The sequence below is a fragment of the Syngnathoides biaculeatus genome, chromosome 19 (genome assembly GCF_019802595.1).
Source record: "Syngnathoides biaculeatus isolate LvHL_M chromosome 19, ASM1980259v1, whole genome shotgun sequence".
Classification (NCBI taxonomy): Eukaryota; Metazoa; Chordata; class Actinopteri; order Syngnathiformes; family Syngnathidae; genus Syngnathoides; species Syngnathoides biaculeatus.
The window spans coordinates 10,739,660-10,758,508 of NC_084658.1; the positions used below are offsets into that span (position 1 = coordinate 10,739,660).

General features: G+C 39.6%; 1 protein-coding gene across 1 annotated transcript in view; it reads left to right on the forward strand.

The window, feature by feature from the left end:
- Positions 1-9,969, forward strand: part of vstm2a (V-set and transmembrane domain containing 2A) — a 44,285-nt gene extending 34,316 nt beyond the window's left edge. The window contains exons 4-5 of the mRNA XM_061805415.1: positions 1,965-2,301; positions 8,810-9,969. Of these exons, the coding sequence (XP_061661399.1) occupies positions 1,965-2,301; positions 8,810-8,886 (414 nt within the window). The 3' untranslated portion in view covers positions 8,887-9,969. The remainder of the gene's footprint in view (positions 1-1,964; positions 2,302-8,809) is intronic.
- The last annotated feature ends 8,880 nt before the right edge of the window (positions 9,970-18,849 follow it).

Genomic DNA, 18,849 nt, shown 5'->3' on the forward strand with positions numbered 1-18,849 from the left:
TAATTCCTTGCTAGGCAAGGAGCCATCAAATAAACGCGCAGTGTAAATACAGCCTCTCTTTTGCATGTGTCACGGTTGTTCCTTCACAGGCTCGACCTAGTTGCAGGGGTTCCTGTCAGGAGGCGGGGCTACCTCGGGGACTCAACTCAGAGTTGTAGTTCTGTAGACCTGAGAGAGAAAATAATGTCTTTGCTTGGAAAAAATGGCCACAGCTACAAGAAAAGCAAAGTATTACTCAGAAATCAGCATACACAAGCACATTACTTTTACATTTTGAAAGCAGAAAAACACATTGAATGTAATGGTGCAACTTTAAAATATGGTGGAGGTAGTGTCCTTATGTGGGCTGCGTGGACGCTGCCGTGGGAGCTGCTACCAACACTTTAATAATTGGCCGTCAGGCACTTTTCCAACATGTCAGCGATCCATCCATCCAAGGCAAACTGTCACACTTCTGGAAAAAAAAAAAGATGCTGAAAGTGGTTAAGTGGCCATGTTTCACTCTTGATATGAATCCAATACAACAAATGAATAATTTTAAAGACACAAATAGAGCATCGCTGCCAATTCAGCATCCTTCCTCTAAAATAAGTAACGACTCAAGAATGGGGGAAAAAATGTAGGAATATCTCACCAAAGACTTGTGCTGTCCTTAAAAAAACATGGAGTAGGGTGTATTTATCGACACCTAATTGGAATACCATTATAAATCTTGTCATCCAAGTCCTATTATGTCATACTTCAATGTTAAGAAAAAGTGTTCTATGAAATTCTGTTTTATCAGAAGAATTATTTTCCATTTTGTCACAGCTCGACATGGACAAGGTGCCTTAAACAGGGAAATGTCTGCAGTTGGGCACCAAACTGACTCAATTGATGGTGAATCTAAAACTTTCTTGCTGTTAAGAAAGTCTATTTAACCCCCTTAACCCCGGGTCCATTACCCAAAAAGGCAATCAGTGTGGGGAAAATAAACCAAACTGGCTAAATCCACCCTTGGGAGGCAATTACTGACTCGGGAATGGGAAGAAACAGAAACACCAAACCATAAATAGGAAACAACTGAAAAGAAAATTGGGACACATCAGCTCAATTTCGACCACGACACTTCATGCCCAGACTGAACAGTATTTGTTGGTGGATCGTTGACCTCTGTCGAATTAGAGTTCATGTGTGTGATCCAATAAGGTGGCCTTTAAATACAGGCAGAGGAATGTCGAATAACAAAATATTTGGGGGACATCCTTCAATTTTTTGGATAATGAAGGCATGAAGGAAATTCTGTGCAAACATGGATGTACTGAAAATTAAAAAAACATCTGTTCTTATCTATTCATACATTTAATCACATGTAATATACATTTGATGAATCAAATTTAGGACAAAAGAAAAAGTGCAAAATACATATTTGAAAGTTTCCCCATTATAACTTCCTCAAATACATTTGATGCAGTGCCGCAGTAAACGGCAACTCTATTGGAACCTCAGTGATGCACAGATGCTTCCATCCATGCAGAGAACACACAATAGCAGCTGATTTCCTCAAACTTTCCAAAGGAGCTAATCAACAAAATATGGAGGCAGCATATTATTAGAATCAAATGGGCTCCATTCATTTACTCATGGCGCAGTTACTAGCGCTCTTTTTCCCTCGACGAGTATGCGCGCTCTTTATGTACCGAGCACGATTCCTTTCAGCACGGGCGTCCGAGGAGATTACATACAGACGACAAACGGACAGGTCTGAGATAATAGGTGTCAGTCATTAAGACTTTATCAAATTGATGATCTTGAACTTTCCTGAAACAACAAGTCTTGTTATAATGGTGATCACTACATTAGATTATAGCATTATTATCATTTTAAAAACTGAAACTGACGGCTCTCCGTGGTTCATTTCATTCAAGCTTACAGTCCTTTCCTTTGTAACCAGTTTTGATCTTCTTCTGGTTTGATTCTTACAGACGGTCAAAGTGCAGGGCAACGATATCTCTCACAAGCTCCAGATCTCCAGAGTCAGCAAGAGCGACGAGGGCTTGTACGAGTGCCGTGTGACACAAGCCAACTACGGCGAGATTGTGGATTACAAAGCCCAAGCTTGGCTGAGGGTCAACGTCTCAGCCAGGGCCAGACGTCCATTGCAGCCTCCCAAGAAAAGCTCCCCTCTGCACCTGACGGACAAGAAACCAAGAAAGTCCACCTCATCTTTGGGCCAAGACAGCATGAGTTCAGACCAGAGGGTGGACCCCTCGTCTACCTCCCACACATCCGCCAATACAGCTCAACACAACCCCAGCTCAGGTATATAAATCAGGACTTATACGTATTTAGTATAAGTATAGTCTTACCCCTGCTTACTCATAACCAGGAAATGCTGTTGAGGTTACTTGAGTGACTACTAGGTACTACTACTAGGTGGACTGGCACTTGAACAATTCTGAACTTTCTATATCATGAACATACAGAAATCTGATCCCGTTATTTGCTAGCCTTGTGCCATTAAATGCCTTTTGCATTCAACCAACAAACCGATAGAAGCGCATCTTGAAAAACTGTCCTCATGTCAGTCTTGCCACTCTTGGGCGTTTCTGGCCGGTGTGATCTATTATCCCATTAGATCCATGACCAGTTTTCTGACACTTGGCAGCACATTTCATTCCTTGGTTGTGTTTAATTGTAGCCTGCGTGGATTTAAAATGTAATAAAGTATTTGCTAGAATATTAAAACCGTAATATAAGTAATCTATTATTATGTTTTTATCGTAGAGGTTCCTCAGGGTTTTGCCAGTCAGCCAGCCTGCAATAACGTCAAGCAAATTGCAAAGGAATCGGTCGCATTTTAATGTCAATGCGTGCTTAACTCCATCACAGTTTCAGAGTTCCTCAAAGTTAAGCTGAAAGGACAGCAATCATCTGAAATGCCCACACCGGACAGATTGATAGCAGAAATCCACTTAATCAATTGAGCCATTTCCATAAAGCTCGCAAAGGAAGAACTCATCATTTTGATTAGCAGTTCAATTGACTTAATTTCCCAAATCAGACTAGCAGGCAGGGGGGTGAATCTGCCTATAGCAAACCATCGCAGCTCAAAGCCACAGTGAGAGTCTTGATCAGGGTGGGGGGGGGGGGCTGGAGGATAGTGTGCATAGGTGCAGAAAATAAGAACAAAGGGAGCTCTGTGTGCTCTGATTAATGCATGTCTCACGCTCGAGTCTGCGAGAACAAAATGGAAATGTCTCAATTCTGAGGGTTTTCACACTTCAGTCATTGAAATCACAGCGGTTATTTATGTGCGTATGATACACTCCAAATGAACTCAGACACCGCTGGAATCAAAAACAAAATGAGATTTTCTTCCACTGGTGGGTCTTCGGTTTGCATCATCTGTGCATCGTGAACGAGGCTATTCAGATTGGTTATACCTCCTCTGTGTTGTTCTATAGTATGACATCATCCAGGGTAACGTGGGACCGTGTGGAGGGGGGGGATGACACTTACTGCAGATGATATTGGGTCAAACACAATTATTCACACAAACGTAATTTTTTTTTCAGTTCAACCACCATATAAAGATTTTGAATGTAGGTAGGATTGCCTCAACTCAACCCACACAAGCATAAAGTGAACGTAAAACTCATAAAAAAAACAACTTGACAACCATAACCTTTCTGCTGTGAGGCAACTGTGCAACAATCACTTAACCAGTGTGTGGCCTTTGTAATGTTTTTTTTTTTTTTGGGGGGGGAGGGGTTGCAACAGTGAACATTTTCACCTTCTGCGTCAAATACCAACGAACAAGGTCCTCTTCTTTGTCTGAACGCAATGCAGTGTAGTTTCAATCCACGCAAATGTAAATTCATCTTGACTCAATGCGATATGCTCTGAGAGCGAGCTCAGAATTGTGAGTGGCTCAAATGCAATCTGTTGCAAGCCCCGCACTTGTACTTGTGTAAAAAAAAAAACAACTCAACAGACGTTATCTCCGCCAGATGACAAAGACCGCTCTTGTACACAGAAAACGCAATAGCCATGAAGAAACGTAATTATTTGACCAATGAGAAGCATAGTTATTCAACTATATTATCACATCTATTCCCTTAGAATATTTATTTTTTTCTCTCTTCAATGTTGATATGTAGGTATTCAAAAAGGTGAATGTACTTTTTGTACCCTTATTTTCCAGTTATATTTCAGTGTTAAGTATCTCTGTATTTGTGTTCAAATCAATCAAAATAAATACTTAAATTCATCCAAAGGCAGAAGTGTTTCTTTATGAAGAGTAGGTACTGTATAAACAGGTTCGTGCTGCCTACCTATGCGGCACACGATATCTGACTAACAGAAGCGAACCAAACTGTAACTGGATTAGACAGGCAATTAAATAGCTAATTTATCATCTTATAGCAATAAATCCCTACGAAACCCAAGCAAACAGGAATGTCTCATGGAAAGTAGTTGCCATGGCCAACACAACAATTTTCGTGAAATTAAGAAAAGTGCAAGGTGAAATCAATGACAGAAATATATTAATCCGTTGTATCAAAACAAATGGGACTGTGACAGGTTTATGCCTTATTCCCACCAGGAACAACACATTACCATAGTTTTATAGGCTTTAGCATGCTTTTATTGAGGTATCAACACAGTTGGTATACTTTAGTTTTGTCAGGTGGAGCTAAACATAATAGAATGTGTTGATTGGTTGACAAAGAAATATAACTTCTGCGTTGTGCCGAGTGTAGGAAAATGAAATCAGCGTTGAAATATGCGGTGGATTACTGAATTGGGTATTTATGTCCCGAATTTACACCAAGCAGTGAAAATGCAAGGTTTACCTCTCCCAAATAACTCATACATTTGCGACCCATGGTGAAATAGACCAATGAGAGGGAGGATTGTTTTGGGAATAATTTAAAGCTCAAATAAATAGAGAAGTTACTTTTACATTTTATTGTCGAATTAAAAAGAATATTGCCTTTTTATGGTCACTTTTGTAGAAGGATTATTTTTTCTTGTTCATCTTGGCAAAGCAGCGTTGCCCTTGCACTGTAATAGTCTACATTTTATCCTCAGGAGGTTAAATTCTCATTACCTCCCTATTTTTCATTTCTCTCCCTATCAAACTAATTTCAGTCCTAATTTTACCGGACCACCTTTAAATGCCAATCATTTCCAAGGCGGTCAGACAGTTCAAACATTAACTCAGTCATGCTCCCGAGATCGACTCACCTCCTGCACCCTGACCGAAACGCAGATAGATTATTCCTGAACGAGGCAAGAAAGTTCAATAAAGCCCATTTATCAGACAGCAACATTATGCTGACAACTATATGTTGCCGTGCATCAGTTTTTGCTGTGTTTGACATAGATAACTTTCTTTGGGTTGCACACCCGGCACAGGAGGAGACATGTGACCGTTGTGATTTTTATCAGGCCTCTGTTGAGGCTTTAGGTACAGTAGATGGGTGTCATTGCACTGACAATTAAACAGTGGGGCACTTTGAAATGACAACAGTCTAATCAGTGCATGGTTAGATATGGATATGGATCATTTTTTTACTCACAGTACCAGTATTGATATCTACCAGACATTATAAATGAACAAATAAAATTCAATTCGAATGGGTGCTGGGTTGATCTCGTGTGGGTTTCAAATGTCTTTGTTGTTAAACACGTTACTGACAGATGCCTGTGATTAGAAAGTACCATGACACTGATTAAATATCTGGATCACCAACAAGAGGTCCTTAGTCTCGCTACTAAGAATCTTGCCATGATCTCTTGAATAAAGATGTGGCTGGCCCAAACAGACGAGCACGTCAAAATTTCGGACTTTGGCTGCATGCAAAATGAGAGATCGGATGCAAGTCGTGTACACAAACTTCTCGGTGAAGGGCCCGAGGCATGATTCCGCCGCAGACATTCGGTGCTGGCCCAATGTTAAAAATCAGATCACGGTGCTTTAGATCATGCTGTCATCACTAATATCATGAGTCATGTTTCCACCATGTAATAGGAAATGTTCCCATGATTTCAAGACGTACAACTCCACTTTTATGAACACTTTCGTTTAGGTTAGCGGTCACAGTCGTACGGGCGGGAGCGTCTGTGATTTCTGCTTGATCTGCCATCCTCGGTGAAATTTTTTTCATTTGTATCTTGCCCCATTGTGTTTAAGTTCGCCGCACGCCTCGCAATCATGCTTCTTGATTTGAGCTGAACTTTTACAATAAGCCTCTTCATGTCTGTCTTGACTGGCAAGTGGAACTGTTCGTCTTATTTCAGCAGGCAATCATCCAGCCTCGTGATAAAAAGCACAGCCTTGTCAAATCTCAACAATCTCTCCCATCTCCGAATACGCTCTCCTGTCGACACTAATAAATTGCTTTTGTTTAATTATGTAATCACAACAAAATGGAGCAAAGTCATTTCGGTTACCGGCCTTAATACATCACAGAATTTGGACTCGCTGATGTCTTTAGACAAATGGAAAAACACTTGGGCCTAAAAGTGTTTTTTTTTTTTTCTTCAACGACAAAGACTGAGGGACCAAATTTGTATGCAGGCAACAGTTTACAAATGGCCCTGCCAACGAGACTTCAAACTAACCAGACAACACAAAGTTACCAGACAATAAGGCAAACAAGTGGGCGAGACACGTACCTCTTCAGCCAGCCAGGGGATCATCAGGGACAGATCAAACTGGCTCCAAGCCAGTCTGAGTTCCCCGTGGAGGTGCTAGTGATTCAGCTCATTGTCTTGTTGAGCCTCGTTGCCTCGCAGGCCTGAAATAGATATTTCACCGTACCGTCTCACTGAGCCAAAACCTTTTGGCAAACTTTGCAATGTTGTGTTAGGTTAAGCAGAACAAAATGGAAAATATCCAATCTTTTCCGGCCCGGCAAATGCAGATGCATCTCTGACAGAGACTCGCTGTGATTATTCAGAGGTATGCCTGCTGACTTCAGGCAAAAGGAAGTGCAGACCCTGGAGTGGTCGTCAGTCAAACACAGGGCAGAAAACATTCAACCAGAAATATTTATCGACGGAAAAATCTGCTTTATATTCTCAAAGTGCTTCATAGGAATTAAATGAATAACAATTCACATTCACACCGTCGCTGAATGAGAACTGTACCCACGCTCAATTCAACGAAGTCAGGTGAACAAGGTCATGGATTACATATGGCAGCAAAAATATGTATTAATATCAAAACATTTAAATCAACAAGCTAACATTCTGTAACTTCCCGTCATGTGTTACTTTGATGAGGTTATTTTAAAATGAACCAAAAAGAAATAATAATTGTGTACATTTTTGAAAGTGGCTGCCTTTTTTTTTATCAAGTTTTTCTTTTTGTGTTTTTCGGCATTGTTTCTTTCTCAAGTGGACCACACATAGTATAAATACCTTTTGAAATAACCAAGCTGAAAGGCCTGCGAATGAAGGGAAAAAAATGAACATGACAGTTTTCGAATGATACTAGTCACAATAAATGAATGAATTAGCATTGCGACAGATTTGCATTTTTTTTTTTTTTTTGTCTGGAAAGAAACATTGGAAAATCCGAGCAAGATGAGACACTCCATCACAAGATAATAAAACGTTATCTTCCATCCACGTAGTGGTAATTGTGGTTTAATTGTAAAAAGCTCAGGAGCTTTACTGAGTTAGTGCGTGGTTTTCCAGAAGAGTCTCTCATTTGAATTAATTGTTTTCGGTGATGCGCGTTTGTATCTCCTCTGCAGCACTCCTGTTTTTATTTCACCTGAATTATATATATATATATATATATATATATACACTGTTTGTGTTGTAGGGATGTCATAGTTTGGGGATTTAAAGCAGTGTTTTGGACATGCACCCAATGACATTTCTAATCAGTCCAGACTGCAAGTCAGATGGTCTCATTAGACAAATTGTCATTTAGAACAATTTCTTGATCTGACATAGGTGTCCTGTGAACGTCAATAAAATATAAGTACTGTTGACAAGGCAATTCCAACATAAAATGACTTTTTGAAATGAATTGAAAAATGAATTTTTTTGCGGTTTGGCAACTCATTGGAAATCATCATTGTGTTATGAGAACTTGAAAATATCAGCTAAATTTCAGTTTTTCTCAACTAGAGTGACGTACATTCATACAAACTCTCGCTTCACCAACTCAGCAGCATTAATTCGTTCATTGCATAACGTTGACATTTAAACGGTAAAAATAGTAATTCCATGTATTTTCTTCCAATAGTCTGTCATAAAAATGAATGCCCAATTGAAAGTATGGTGTCACAGTAGTGTTCTCTTAGACATATTCCATGCAGAAAATCATTAGCATCTGATTTGCCATAGATCTATTTCCAGAGGTTTTTTTTATTCTCTGATTCAGCAGCATTTTGTTGACAGTTTTTGTGTCCTTGACGCATTAGCGGTTAAAGCCAGTCTTCTGAATCCGTCAAAGCTGTTGTTATCTCTCGTGGGCAAGTTTCACCCCCTCTGATGCAGAGGGGGCGCAGCAACTGCAGTAAAGATTTTTCTACTCTGTAGATTTGGTGTTTTTTGTTTCAATAGACCTAATGAAGTGAAAGATCAGCCTTGAACGATCCAGATATAACGGCAATCCTATCAGTCAGTACACTTTGTAAACTTCATATCAGCCACTTTGAGTCCCTCGATCCAGTTTGTTCTAACCGCACCAAAATCCACATCACATCAAGACTAATTTACCTGTTTCGGCCGTGTGAATGACTGGTGACGAGGTCTGTGAATGTGTGACGAATCTAACTTTTGTGTTTCTTCTTTTTCACAGGTACAAGAATATCAGCCTGCTACCGACTAGTCGTCATCCTTCTGGCTTATGGTTTGGTGAGGGAGGCTTTGTTATAATATGCAGAGGGGATATGAACGAGGAACTGACTTGGTTGAAACCAGATCTCACTTTCTCTCTCTGTTTGCTCTTAAAGTGAACACGAGAATTGCTTGTTTTATGTCCTCCTCCGACACTACCATGCGGACTTCACAGTACAGCCCCATTTCCCAGCCACGGCTACACTTACACCGAACACATTATTATTAGCCACTTAAAAAAAAAGAAGAAAAAAATTCTGCCTCCTTAGTATCGGACGGATTACCTTTTGTACAAAGGTCATCTTTACATCACCCAAGGTGTGATCCTCCAATGTGAAACTGGACCCTTGTTAGCTAACTCACACGGAGGAATTACTTTCTTATGGTTTCGCTGTTCCTGGTCACGTGTTCATTTGTCAAAATGAACAAGGAAAAATAAGAATCTATATTTGTGTTATAAATATCTCTCTATATATATATGAAATTCTATATACATCTGTTTTTATTTTAAACACCTAGAGTTAATGTTTGTGCCGTATACATAGCTGACACTGACGCCGGATGGCGCTTGCATTTCATTGTGAATAGGCCCCTTCCTCAACTCGAAAAAAAGATCAACAGTTTCATTTTTTTGACTGTTACATTAGTATTCATTTATGTCATTTGTCTTTAAGCTGTTCAAATGATCCAGTGTGCATACATTTACATCTCGTTTGTGATACAAATGTGCATGCTTGTTGATCAAGGCTTAAAGGAGAGGAGTGCGCCACATTATTCGAACATGAATCAGCACTTGGAGTTCAGTGTTTCAGTATTTCGGATTTAGCTTTATTTCAATGTGCTAGCTTTGATGTGTAAAAAAAAATAAAAAAGATGTCCTTGTCATTTTTATTTGTATTGCACCCTCTGAATGAATAAAATGGATGTCACAAAACATGAATAATTCCAAGTATGTGACCACTGGAGATTTCATTTAAGACTTAAATGTGACAGGAACAATTTGTAAATTCTATGCCTTCCTGTGCGATCTCATTACAATGTTGATTTGCGTATTTGGGCATCGGGTAAATGAGTTTTGCCAACTTTGTAATTTGCTGATACTCATTGCGTAATAAAATATGTCTGGGTGAATCATAATAGACTTTCTCATTCTCAGCAAAATGTGTTATATGTTTGGCAGGACCAACTTCTAAATTTAACATCTGAAATGTAATTAAAAAAAGAGAATTTTTAAAATGAACGCTTTGACAATCTGACATAAACGGGCCATACTGTTTTGATTTCAGATAATGATTTTGACATAGTCTAAGCTCCATAATGGGCCGCTTTCATGTGATGTCAGACAACCCCCACTGTCTCTTGGAGAAGCTATCATCACTTCTGCTACCTGTCTTCAAAATTAGCAGAATTTAAGCTCTAGTTTACAAACACCCATCTATCCATTTTCGAAAGCTCCCAGCTTTTGACAAAATGTGGGGTACACCCTGGACAGGTCAAAAGACAGCTGGAAAAAAGACATGGAAAAAAAGAATGCGGAATGCGCAAGGAAGCCACAGAATCTGCACACACACAAAAAAAAACAGTATATACATTTTAAAATACAGATGAAGCCCCAGAGTCATTTTTCACCTCCTGGTGTGGCAAAGCTTTTCTTGAAATTGAGATCAACCCTACTGAGCAAAGCAACGATAGCTAAAAGCTGTGAAAGACAGAGCAGACAAGCGCAGGAAAACAAACCAGTGGAGAGGTCAGACATATTTAATAGCTGGCTAATCAGAATCAGCTTCATTGGCCGAGTTTTGCCTCAATTATAGCATTGGGTCCAGGCCCTGAGGGGGAAAAGCATCCCCAAACTCTGAGGTTGTTATTAAAGTGTTGTCCATCCATCCATCCATCCATCCATTCTCGACAGGCGGGGTACACCCTGAACTGCTTTCCACCCAATCAGAGGCCACGTATGAACAAACAATCATCCACACTCACATTCACACTTACGCGTCAAATGTAGATTCTTCAATCAACCTATCACACATCTTTTGGGATGTAGAAAGTAATCGGAAAACCCAGAGAAAACCCACACAGGCACAGGGAGAATATGCAAACTACATAGGCAAGGCCAAATTTTAGATCACATTTTATGACCAATTTATGCTGAATTATAGGTTATTGCAAATGTTTAAAACAATTGAACATTGTACAGTTGCTTATTTGTGAGAGCCAGGTTGAACAAAATTTCACCGCAAACTTCAATACAATGTTTTAAAGTGGACATATGGAAAAAAAAAAACATGAAGGTACAGAGCAAAGTAATTTTTTGGAGAACTATTTCTGAAAATGTGTATTTAAGCAGGCTGTTCAGATGTTTTTTCTGTGACATGTGCAAGTGGACCATCCAGCCTGTTTTTCTCTTGGAAGTTTGTGACTTCAGGGATCTGTAATTAAGACATGGGGGTCGTCAGTACTGCAGCCCTGCAGCCATCCTGGTATTCCTCCCGTTCTACATTGTAAATTTCATATACAACTCCAGCCGTTGCCTGCTCCAGAAGATTTGTATTGCCTCCATTATCACCAGCCCTGTCAGGAATGGCATAGAACTGACTTTGTGGATTTTTACCACCTGGAACCCCACAGCATGAAGAAGATGAAAGAGCGTTTTTGGGATAATTCCCCATGACCCACAAATACTGTTCAACATCCAGGGAAAGGATGTAGTGTACAGAGTCTGGACCCTTACGTGGACTTGCTTATCACCTTGAACAATAAACTTGGCTCACCTACAAACACACAGCATTGTTACACGAACAGAGCAAATGCTATCATCCTGAGGAGGCTTTGGTCCTTTGGCATATGGGGGTGGGGTGACCTAAGTACCTGCTATGACCCAATATAACTAGTGGCAACAGCCATTTTTTTTTACTCAGTGGTCTGCTGGGGCAGTAGCCTCTCAGATGCTGACAGGGAGACATTGAGCATGCTAACAAGACAGGCCAGCTCTGTTCAGGGATGTCCCCTGGACTCTTTGCAGGAGAGTGAGGGGGAGATGAGAATGGCTGATGGGCAACAACCCCCGCTTACTCCAGGACACCATCATAGCACTCAGCAGATGCTTCGCTTATAGATTTCTTCACTCCGGATGCTTAAAGAAGGACATACTGTAATTCCTGTCATCATGCCGGTTTAAAACGTTCACAGTTGCTGATCACCAGCAAACCGCTATTAACGCCATGTACAAAATTGCTTGTATATTTTATTATTCGATATGTCATTTTCAGGTTTGCCAAGTGCTTGGGAACAAACTTTATTTTTTTTTTAGTATAGTTTCTTTCTTCAGTCCTGCTGACTGTTATTGCTGCTGTCCACAACCACTTTACAGTATAGTATAGTATCGTGTAGTCTGATACAGTACCAATATATTCAATTACTGATAATGTAAATGTGTACTTAGATTAAATTCATCATACGACTGTCCACTTTGCGCATGTAAAAGATGAATATCCCCACTGAATGACTAAGAAAGGCCCTTTTTTAATGAACAGATCTGCACACTAATTAAAAATACCTTCCATTCTCAACAGGCTTTTAGTCATCATAGCTGTAATTTATGCTTTAAAAACTGACTGTATTATGATTATATTATGAGTGATTGTTTTTCTATATGTGCCCTTCATTTGGCTGGTGACATGTTCAGGGTGTATATTCATCATTATTTTGATATATTATATTTGTAGGCAAGAAAAAAAATTAACCCCGCATCCTTTTATTATTACGGAGGCCTTAAAGGGACATTATCCTAATTGTAATGAGAAAGTTTCTCATCGTAATGAGTAACTAGTCCATTGCATGTGTGCATGTATAAAAGACCCTTATTCCTTATTGGGGAAGCTACCGCTAGCAGGTAAATACGATATGACTACCTGAACGCAAGAAGCTACCGCTAGCAGGTAAATGAGCTACAGTCCATAGGTAGCTGTTTTTTGACACTCCCGTTGTAATGAGTAATTACTCATGAGTAACTTACCCATCATAATTAGTAAGTTACTCATTACGATGGATGAGAAAGTTACTCATTACAATGAGAAAGTTATTCGTTACAATGAGAAACCAGTTTTTTTTTTCAATGTCCCTTTAGGGGCTCCGTACATTAGTAATGTGCCATATCTTAATTTTTTTATAAATAAATAAGGGAGGATAAAACCTGAAAGACAGTGTGGAAATGGTCTTACATCACCCTGAAAATGGTCTATAAACTAAATTATGTTATTCAATTAATAGCTTGCACCTGAACCACAATAGGAAAGACCAGTGCATGGTTTTTAAGTTGGCCAAATACTGTAAACTGTGGGTAACCGTGTGACAATTGTTCTGTAATGAGATAAGCACATACCATCCTGTTTGCTTGGGTGCTCATTGACTATTCAATTCCTGGTTAGTTCTATGGTAACATTCACAATCAGCATAAAACGACTGGCTCTGAGTTTCTTCTCAACTTGCGCTTACAAAGCAAAAGTTTAGCTGCGCTCTCCAAAAAAAAAACTAAAAAAAAACAAGAGAAGTACATGAACTCCATTCAGCACAGCGGTTCAAAGACTGATAATGTGTCAAGCTTTGCGATAAGATCAGAGACGGTTGCTCATCAAGAGCTTTTTAGCCTGGGAGCGTAACGTGGGGGCACCGAAGGGCAAGCCAATCTCATCCTTCGAATCCCAAGCAGCTCCGAGCTGTATTTGTACAGTTGCTAAATTTCGCTGTACTTACAACAGATACGCATGGGTGAACTTTCAGGGCGTTTGGCTGGGGAAAGTATGGCGTGATTGTAAAAATAAGGCTTGGAAAATAACACAAAAAAAAGAATAAAAGCTGTACATGTAAATTTGTATGTTGGTTTTTTTTTTTTTTCGTTTGAAAAGACCAGTGGCCCGTGATTTACTGTACTTGTAAAAATTGTGCCATGTACTCATTCAAATTATATCAATTCAAAGTGGGTTTTTCTTATCTTCAAAATGAACTTGTGTATTATGTACTTGAGAAAAAAAAATGATATATGAACTTTTCCTTGCATTCATCTGTAGTAAATCTCTTGACTATGGGCTATTGGTTCAGATGCAGGACTTATAGGTTTTGAAAATGAATTTTAAGGCTTTGTGGCTGGACCTGTAGCAAACTGGAACAGCCAAGAATGCCCCCCCCCCCCTCATTTATTTTCTGTTCTGTTTTAAATATCATGCAACCGGTTCACAATAGATGTATTTTTTTTTCTTATGTACTTCACGTTCAACGTAGTCTTGTCTGATAAGCTGTTAAAAGTGCTAATTATTCTCTTCGGATTTGGTGTTGTGTATTAAAACCTTGCAAACATTTTGTATCATGAAGATATCAGACTAATGTTAAAATAAATCCTTTTCACAGGTGAAATTTCATCCTCCGGGATTCATTGTGTTTCATATCATACTGCATCAATATGCATTACGAGAACTGGAGCAAGATCAAAAACCTGCAATAGTATGCAGTATATTTGAAATGTACTTCTATTTTCTTTTTAAAATGTAAGTTCAGGTTTCCTAACCATTCTTTTTTTAACAGTACCTTTAAAAAATATTAAAACGCTTCTTCTTGCACTTTGGGTAGTTGCGATGCGGTGCATCGGTAAGTCCAAAATCAATTTCTGCCAGTGTCCAGCCACTACCCATTGTTGCAACTGCTATGGAAATGCATCCAGGACACGTCCAAGAAGCATGAATAAATCATTTCAGGTGTTATTTAATGAAAGAACAACAATAAAAATCAAACTATAAACCCAAGGACACTTACAATAACATGTACTGTCAGAGGAGAGGAGGTGCGGTATGTAGATAAGAGGAAAGCTACAAATAAGAGGTAGAGATTGGTAGGTAGAGATCAGTTGGTAGATCGAGGGGAAAGGAGTTAAAGGAAGATGTAATAAATAGGGGGATGGTAGGAAGGGGAGAGGGAGGAGAGGAGGGAGAGAAAAATTGCCTGCCTACAAAGCACCGAAAATGACAGGAAGACCCCTGAGGCACCTGACGACTGTCACGTCCGAAGTCCGGTGGATTGAGGGAGCAGAGAGGAATTCACACTTTTAAAATAGGGTCCATATTCTGATACCCTGAACCGGTAGCACCACGTTCTGGGTGTCCATGCAGCACCTTCTGGGAGGGCCTGGTACAAAAATATTTTCCCCTTCAGAAAAATTTGGGCAAATGTGCAGGGCCCCTGGGCACTTGTCGCGTTAGCTCCTCACACCTCAGACCCCTGCTCTGAACACAACACAAGAGCGTTCATGACCAAAACTGAGAAATTGAAAGAAAGGAACACTTAAAGAAATGGCTGTAGAAGAAAGGGAGTAGATTTGATTTCGACAACTCAATTTGCCTTTGTGTGATGTAAAAACACGGTCAACAACTGAGCAGTAAAGCCTTTTTCTTCCTAAAGAGGTTCATCGGGATAGGAAAAAAGAAATCAAGTGAATTAAAGTTTCTCTTCAGATTTTTCCCAAACTGGACAACACAATATTACATAGTCCTATGTGATCATAATCACCAAAACATTCGAAACAAAGATGACTTTCTGTGTAAAGAAGATGGCTGTTGTCAGGCTAATTTCCAAATTATCACTGACCACTTTTCTTTGTAATAAAAATGTCCCATCACTAGTGAATTATAGAGAGGTCTGTAGATCACTCATATCGGTGATCCCTTCAAGATTAACATGAAATATAATATGAAATATGAAATATCAGAGAATGTTGCCTTAACTATGGGTATACATTTTGTTCTTTAAGAGCGTCTAGATTAGGGGTCGGGAACCTATGGCTCGCGAGCCATACATGGCTCTTTTGGTGGTTGCATATGGCTCGCGGAGCCCTCATAACGACATACTGGAGATGCGATTTCTGTCATGCAGAGAAGGTTTGTCCTCGTGGGGTTGCCGTAGTTAGGTGTGGGAGGCAACGCAAATGACGGAGAGACAGTTTGGCCTCGTGGGTTGCTGTAGTTTTTGCGTGGTAGTCGATGTCCAGTGGTGCAGAAGGGTCTAACGCCGATCGTGTCAGAACAACTAATCATGAAAACGCTTTTGACAAAGGTCGCTAAAGAAAAAAAGATGAGACGTACCAAAGTTTTCAACAAGAACGGACAGTCTTTGTGGAGATGGAGGGTTCTGCTGTGTGTTCAAATTCACAGATGGGGAGTATCCCAAAGCATTCGTACTCGACGTTGCCATTCAACATTTTGCCGACTTCGCATAAAGAAAAGATAATCAAACAAATAAAAGACGTGCCTTTGTTGGAAAATAATTTTCACCATCCTACAAGCATGATGGACAATCAAACTGAATTCCCTTCACAATGAACGGATGGAAATCTCAACGGCTGCGTGAAGCTTAATCTGACGATGTATGAAACACACTATCAAGCCATTATCAAAACCAGGAAGCACCTGAAGTCCCATTAATGGTAAGAAGTAATTTGTCATCATTGGTTAGCAACATCATAATGTTATTTCAAAGAATTCAGAGACTTTATTGTACTCTAAAAGTGTTGGTTCTACATAAATGCGCAAATGCACTTGTATTTAGTTTTTTAAATGTTGAGTGGCTCTTTTGAAACGACGTTTTAAAATATTTGGCATTTATGGCTCTGTCGAAAAGGTTTCCCACCCCTGCTCTAGGTCCTACTTTTGGAAAGGATTGCTTTCACCTGCTAATGTAGGAAGCTTCTAAAGAAATTTGAACAAAGGATAAGCGACCTCAGGCAGTGAGCTTTTCTCTTGCTTGCCAAGATGTGAGTGCATGTGTGTGTTGACATATGCACGTGTGTGAGCACGTGTGAGCGTAACCCGCCTTATTTATTTGCGCTCATTAAACGTAATCAAACAGAACGGGCATTGATGAAACGGTCTTTATTGGGTTTTCCAGAATCCATCACTGTAATGTACCTGGTGACTTTCGAGCCCGGCTTGATTGTTTTGTTACACGACAGGCCCGAATGAATGAGAACGTGTCTGCGTGGGCGCATCAACGCTAAGCACCCCTCAATGCTTTGGGATTTGTGAATCCCAAATGTGCTTGGGGGAAGAAAAAAAAAACGCATTGGCTCACGGGACAAAAGTACTGACGGCTAACATCGACCGAGCATGACAACACACACCGTGTCAACATGTTAACGCATAGCTGTGCTGAACCCACACATAAAGGACAAGAGGTATCACCTATGTTGTCAGAAATGTTATTTGCAAATTTGTTCCCAGCATTCATCCCATCAACCCAATTAACACTTGACACTTACGTGGGAAAAAGTGACTACTTGTTGATCTTTTCGTTTAATTTAAGTATCTTGCTAAATTGGCATTTTCACGGTGCCATTATTAACCAATCGACCGTGGACGAACAAAAAAATGATAGCCCATCTATGGCATTTCACTCTATATGGTAGCATTAATCTAACAAATGTTAATATACTTGACATTTTTCCAGTTGAAATATACAATTTTTACTATTTTAAGTTTTACAATAAACATCAATAATGTTTATGGCGAACAATAATAGCTAGAAGCAAGCGCACTTCTTATTTAGCAAACCACGCGAGCGAAAAACCGATAACGAGTTCTCATACTATTATTACTAATAACTCATTTAGTTTATGCATGTCTTTAAGTGTAATTGTCTCTTTTAAATGAGTTTTAGAATTGTGACTAGTTCTTGGCACAAAACCTCCAGGCATCTGCAAGAAAGCTGAACATGTGCATGGGCAGGAATTTAAAAATCTTCTTTTCCAAACTGGATGCAAATCGAAATGAACAAAAGAATGGCTTCACCAGAAGAAGATTAAGATTTTGGAATGGCTCGAAGGAAACTGTTGGTCGACAGGCAGAAGGCTCTGCAGAAGGGAATCGCTGCCAATTTGCAGTGTTTTCCTGCAGGGAAGTTGGGTATTTATGGTCAAGATGTGCCATACACGCTTAGCCCAAAAGACTGCTTGCTCAAACATTTTTTTGGGGGGAGATTTTACAAACTTTTTCAATTAATTTGTTTGTTGTGTTTTCTGAATGTCTCATCTTTTTCCATGTGTCTACGCAGTACCAACATTGCCATTCTGGTGAGTGGACGAGCTTTGTTATTTATCAGTCACTCAAACATGTGTTTGTGTATTGGGATTTGAAAAAAAAAACCCAAAACTATTCAAATCTTGTTTGTTTCTAGCATGCCATAACAAGAACCCTCCAAAAAAATTATTCTCATTTCTCCTCATACCCACAGGGACCAGGTGAGGAAGTGGAGTGCATGCACATAAGAACATGAAGGTGACACCTCGCTGTTAGATTAGTTCAAGTTCAAAATGCTTCGGGGCATTCAGGTGGCAAGATGAATAATACAGGAACTTAACCTTAATAATATAGTCAAATTGTCAACATCACATGACGGATACGGCTCACTCAAAATACGGTTTTGTCAAGTTAGAGTATTATCGAGAATCAAAATTGAATTGACGTGATTTGTGCATTTAAGAGTTCACTTGGTTTGAGACGTGACTTGAAAGACTTGATTGTTGCTCGTTTTATATATTTAAAGAGGAAGTAACAAAAATGTGAACCTGAATATCTAAATAATACATTTTTAAATGCAGAGTGACTCGCTACACTGCTGCCCAGTCAAGGCTAAAAGTGACAATTTTGCATTTAATCGTGTGACGCCATTATTTTGTCACGTCAGCGGGGGGGTGAAATCCAAAGACATTTCTGGTATCGCTTTCTTTCTGGTACACCGTTTGACTGTACTTACAATGCTGAACTATTGATTCGTGAAACAAGTGTAGTCTTTTAACCCTAAAACCTGTCATGCGGCAAAGCATTTATGTTCCAGGTCAGCGGAGTGGAAATACGTTATCGCTGTTTCAATGCGGCTTCCTTCTACGGCGGTGATGCAACTGTCATGCCTGTTCTACGTTATGTTTTTAAAATGGAGCTCAACAATATCTCAGAGGCAAGA